This window comes from Littorina saxatilis, unplaced genomic scaffold (assembly GCF_037325665.1).
Source record: "Littorina saxatilis isolate snail1 unplaced genomic scaffold, US_GU_Lsax_2.0 scaffold_3097, whole genome shotgun sequence".
NCBI classification, from domain to species: domain Eukaryota; kingdom Metazoa; phylum Mollusca; class Gastropoda; order Littorinimorpha; family Littorinidae; genus Littorina; species Littorina saxatilis.
This window is the reverse complement of record NW_027126249.1, coordinates 1599-7356: the sequence shown is the minus strand read 5'-3', so window position 1 is coordinate 7356 and position 5758 is coordinate 1599. Positions and strand designations below refer to the sequence as shown.

The 5758-nt window shown below is 45.2% G+C and overlaps 1 protein-coding gene across 1 annotated transcript; it reads left to right on the top strand.

Moving 5' to 3' along the window:
- Positions 1-253: 253 nt before the first annotated feature.
- Positions 254-5018, top strand: LOC138954703 (somatostatin receptor type 5-like; the record flags this gene model as incomplete). The annotated part of the gene is made up of 6 exons (XM_070326482.1): positions 254-347; positions 925-1217; positions 2273-2481; positions 2811-2973; positions 3325-3560; positions 4233-5018. Coding segments are annotated over 6 exons (1239 nt in total), but the record flags the coding sequence as incomplete, so codon positions are not given.
- Between the last annotated feature and the right edge of the window lie 740 nt (positions 5019-5758).

Genomic DNA, 5758 nt, shown 5'->3' with positions numbered 1-5758 from the left:
GGGACAATACGACAACGCGAAGCGTTTAGTTGAGGGCCCGCCAAAAAACCAGGACAATTGACCGATCTGGTGCAACCTGAGCCAACAAATTACCCAACTACTTTTCAAACCCTCACTTAGAAGACAAAGACCGGCTCCTATGGGGGGTTCGGGGGCAGGGTGTTGATTTATGGCATGTGCCCAAGTGGAGGGATGTTTTCACGATCAGAACTGTGCCTTTGATGACTGTCATAACATTTGCTGTTGTTTGCAGGACCTGTACCTCAACTCGACAGCCTTACCAGGCCACGTCACTGCCAATAGCATTCTAAACGTAATGGGAAATGACGTCACGGTGTACGATACAGGTTGGTTATTGTTGTTGTTGGAGTTGTTATCACACCAGCTGAATATATGGAAGATCTTCTGTCTGCCATTCTCCTCCACCTTATCTGTGTGTGTGTGTGTGGAAAGGGGGTGCGTGCGTGCATGCGTTACCTTTTAAACTGATTTACCGTCATCATATAGACTTCGCATACTTCATATGAATACGTGTAATACTGGTTGGTTTTCCAAACAAAGACCGCCCTTGACTTTTCAGTGTCCCCCTTTCTCTTTCTTTCCGGCCTTGATGAATAAAAACAGACTCGCACATGTGGTAAACTGTTTCCTTGACATGGTGATTATGTTGCCTAGACTAAGCCTATCTCTCCATAGTTTAAATTATATCACTTCGCATATAACATGTGAGCTTGGGGCGATCATCCTTTTTTGAGGATGAAAGTGGCTTGTTCATTGCAATGCTTGTTAGTCTCCAAGCTGCCTGCCTACATCGCCAGGAGACTGGTTCCGTGTAACTTTCACTTACTCCATTGCATTCATTTAGAGCGCTTACTTCCCTCTGCTTATAAGATCAATATCACTTCGCTCTCCCGTCGTTTTCAGGCGTCAGCAGCACCACCAGCAAAATCCCGCAACAGTTCCTCAGCGATGCCAGCATTCTGGAACAAATGCCTCTCTTCGTGTCCGGCAAGTGGATAGACCGGATCTACGTGCCTATCTGCGCCACGCTAGGCATTGTGGGCAACGTGCTGGCGTTCTGCGTGCTGGTGTCGGCTCGCGGCACAGGCAGCACCACCTACGTCTACATGGCCGCCCTCTCCCTGTCCGACTCCATGGTGCAGGTCGTCAACATCCTCTGGTTCGTCAGGAAGTTCCCGGGACATGAGACCATCAAGGTAGAAAAGTGCTGGGGTCGCACTTGGCATTTGATTCAGCTTACTGTCTTTATTTCAATCAGATATGAAACCAGGAAGCTTTTGGGTTACTGGACTATAGCATTGTCTCAAAACGAAAGTGATAAGAGTTGTCCGTCCCTGCCATAGCCCGTGGCGCTGTCGGCGGGTAGTTCCGGTTGTTTTGTTTACGTCCAACTGAAATAGCTGAACGAGAGAAGAAGATTAGTGGTGGAGGGAAACGTTACTGTGTCTACTGTTCAAACTACGCGGGTAAAGAAGCATATGGTTGAAGGGCGGATTGTTTGTTTGTTTGTTTGTTTGCTTTACGCCCAGCCGACCACGAAGGGCCATATCAGGGCGGTGCTGCTTTGACATATAACGTGCGCCACACACAAGACAGAAGTCGCAGCACAGGCTTCATGTCTCACCCAGTCACATTATTCTGACACCGGACCAACCAGTCCTAGCACTAACCCCATAATGCCAGACGCCAGGCGGAGCAGCCACTAGATTGCCAATTTTAAAGTCTTAGGTATGACCCGGCCGGGGTTCGAACCCACGACCTCCCGATCACGGGGCGGACGCCTTACCACTAGGCCAACCGTGTCGGTCAGGGCGGATTGTCATACGGTTCCATTTTGCAAACACAAACCGGAACTACCTGCCGTTCCAGGAGGCGCAACTCTGTCCGACTATCGCGTTAGTTTCGAGACAGTGCTATGGGGTCGTTAGACGACCACATCAGATCCGATGCGTTAAATCAATGGACAAAGTAGTTTAGTGATTAAATGATAACGCCAGTGTAGTGATGCTGCTGATTGGAGAATCCTCTGTACCAGCAGTTGAACCTTTTTTTATGGTACACGGAACCTCTTATTACGTTTGGAGCTCAGTTAGTCAATAACTTTGTCATTAAACTCGATTCCACGTTTTGATGCTCTCAATTAGCCCGTACATTCATTACACTAATGTATCTGATGCGAATGTACGTGGGTGCGTGCGTACGTGTGTGCGTGTCTGTCTGCCTGTCTGATTATCCGTGTTTGTTATTCCAGGACGGAACCTGTCAGTTCGTCTTCTTCTTGATGCACTTCGGGATGCACAGCAGCGTGGTTGTCATGGTAACCATGACGATAGAGCGTTATCTGGCTATCTGCTACCCTCTCAGAGCTGCCACCTGGTTCACTGTCAGACGTGCTGTCGTCATTGTTGCTATGGAAACCCTGATCATTATGGGGTTAAATCTGCAACATTTGATAATCAGGTAGGCATATTGACAGTTCACATTGTCAAAGTGTTCGGGAATGTGAGCGTAGTTGGTTTGAAAATTCAATGTATTCGACCTGCACTAAAGAGCCTATGCACTTGATAATATTGTTGCAGAAGCGATCATTTGTATTAAACTTTGTTGCTGTCGGTTTAAGCAATGAACTTTTAAGTGAAATGGCCATGATAAAATACTCTCGTCGATGTTTCAGAAATCAGCAACAAGCCGAGGATGGCAATGTATTTTATTGAGAAATATGTGTTGTTCTAGTTTATTATGATCGGTCTATGGTGGTAATAGTGGTGATTGCTTCCTGTAATTTTCAGAGAAATGTACGTCGACGAGGGTTCTGGCAACGAGTACTGTCGGACGATCCCTGGCTTCACCACGTTCTACGCTCAGAAGATCTGGCCCTGGATAGACGGCGTCCTGTACTGCTACGGGCCTCTGCTCTGTCTCTGTGTCTTCAACGTTCTCATTGTCAGACAGGTCCTCTATTTGTTCATTGTTTGTGTAGTTGTTTGCACCTCTCGGTGTGTGTATGTGCGTGTGTGTGTGTGTGTGTGTGTGTGTGTGTGTGTGTGTGTGTGTGTGTGTGTGTGTGTGTGTGTGTGTGTGTGTGTGTGTGTGTGTGTGTGTGTGTGTGTCTGTGTCAGTCTATGTGCGTGTCATTGCGCGTGGGCGTGTATATCTCTCTGCCAGTATGTATGTCTGTCTCTGCATCTGCCTGCATTTCTTTGTGTCCGTCTGTGTACGTGTGTGTGTTGGTGGGTTGGTTGATTGGTGTGTTTGATCCATCAGGGAAGAAATCGACATATTAATCCTCTCTTCTGTTTTCAGGTCAGAGCGTCCAGGTCGTTCCAGTCCAAGACTACATTGAGCGACACGACCTTGTCTGCTGACCAGCGGTCATCTCACACCAAGACGTCCAGCAAGATGACCACACAGGAGAGCCAGCTGACCCGCATGCTGTTGCTCGTCACCACTGCGTTTCTTGTGTGTGTCGGACCCATGGGTGTGGTCATTGTCGTGGAGAGATATTTCTGGGAGACCACCACCAACAGTCAATATGCCTTGTAGGTATAGGTGCGTGTAGGCGCGTATGGCAGAGATGAGAAGGAGAGAGAGAGAGAGAGAGAGAGAGAGAGAGAGAGAGAGAGAGAGAGAGAGAGAAAGAGAGACAGACAGACAGACAGACAGACAGACAGACAGAAAGAGACAGAAAGAGAGAGACAGACAGAGACAGAAAGAGAGAAACAGACAGAGAGAGACAGAGAGAGAGAGAGCGAGAGAGGGAGAAAGTTTGTGGGACTGATGAACTGACTGACTGATCCATTCAGAATAAGACTAGTACGGTAGCCAATCCTGGTAAATGGTACGGGCAAAAACAAAAACAAACTGGTGGGGGGAAGGGGAGAGGAGAGAACGCCCTTCTTTGCCAAATCAAACATTGACACCTTTCAGTGACATTTTATATATGACACGGAAAGCCCATTTCTAGAATCAGACACCTAAAACGCCACCCGATCATTTTTCGTCTAGAATCTGGTGTTATTCATGCCAAACAGTAAATTATCAACGGTGGACACCAATTTTAATAATGGTTGACATTAGTACAGACAGCATTTGGCTCCAGAATATACAAACTAACTATAAGCAAGCTCACCAAAACTGTCCAAGAAAACAAAGAGATCATAGACAGTCTTAATTACTACATTATTAAGAAAACTATCCCGTTCTCGTTCCAGGTACTACTTTATCCGCACGATCCTCAATAACCTGGACTACACAAACCACGCTCTCAACTTCTACCTGTACTGTTTGTCCGGCAAAAGATTTCGCCAAGAACTTGTCAACACTTTCTCTCGCCTCTGTCCCGCCAGCATGACAGCTGCAGCTTCCGGGAAAGCTGTGCGCATGGCTACACAATCACGTGACTCGTATGCTAGCGGAAGTGTTGCAACTGTTGCAACAGAAGCTTCTATGTCGTAGAACGGGGTTAACACTATGAAAATGTTAATGCTTCCTGAAGTGAAATGTAAGGGTGACTTACTTGTTCACGCTAGCTCTTTCGTTCTTGTCTTCGGCTTTTAGTTGAGGCGATGTGTGCAACCGATTCACTGAAAGGCATATGGTACCGATTGACCACAAAGATAACCTATCCTATTACCCAACCCTCGTTTGTGTGATTCTTGGCATTGTCAACATTTTCAGATGCCTGTATTCTAAAGTCTGTACGGTAGATTTCTCTAATTCTTTTCACACTTGTTTCAACACACTCTAAAAATATAGCAAAATATTATCGAAGTCGATTGTGGGGGTTCTTTCTTTCTTTATTTGGTGTTTAACGTCGTTTTCAACCACGAAGGTTATATCGCGACGGGGAAAGGGTGGAGATGGGATAGAGCCACTTGTCAATTGTTTCTTGTTCACAAAAGCACTAATGAAAAAATTGCTCCAGGGGCTTGCAACGTAGTACAATGTATTACCTTACTGGGAGAATGCAAGTTTCCAGTACAAAGGACTTAACATTTCTTACATACTGCTTGACTAAAATCTTTACAAAAATTTACTATATTCTATACAAGAAACACTTAACAAGGGTAAAAAGAGAAACAGAATCCGTTAGTCGCCTCTTACGACATGCTGGGGAGCATCGGGTAAATTCTTCCCTCTAACCCGCGGGGGGGGATTGTGGGGGTCAATCGGTGTCATTTCTTTAAATCATGTTATACTCTGTTCAGGTAGATTTAAAATTCCAAGTTTGAAGGCATCTTTACCACTTACTGCCATATATTGCACCAGCTATTTGATAAAGTGAAGATTTTTTGGTTAAGTTGGACATATTCATATGCTGTTGTAAAAAACGAAGCTTCCAATACTAATGTACACTGCCAGCCTCAAAAGAACGTGCCATTGTCACTGTTCCTTTGCACTTGTCATTTCTCAAAGAATATTCAAGTCTGCGGAAACAAATCTGGTTTGCTGGTTGCAAATTTGATCCCAAAAAAAGAATGAAAATGAAGTGTTTTGGGCTGTAAATCCTCTTTTTCGTTTTGGCGTGCTAGGTTGTTTTGTTATTGGTGTTGTTTTTTTTGTGTATATTGTTGTTTTTATCGTCAGTGATTCCACAAAATAAAGCTTTCGTTGCTTTAATCCTCAACTATTTTAATGCAGTTTTTGTAACTGAAACTGGTTTTTTAGCTACGCTATGAACATAGTTCTGCTTTCTTGGGCCATGTGCTAAACTACAAAATTAAGTGTAGTGTGCGTG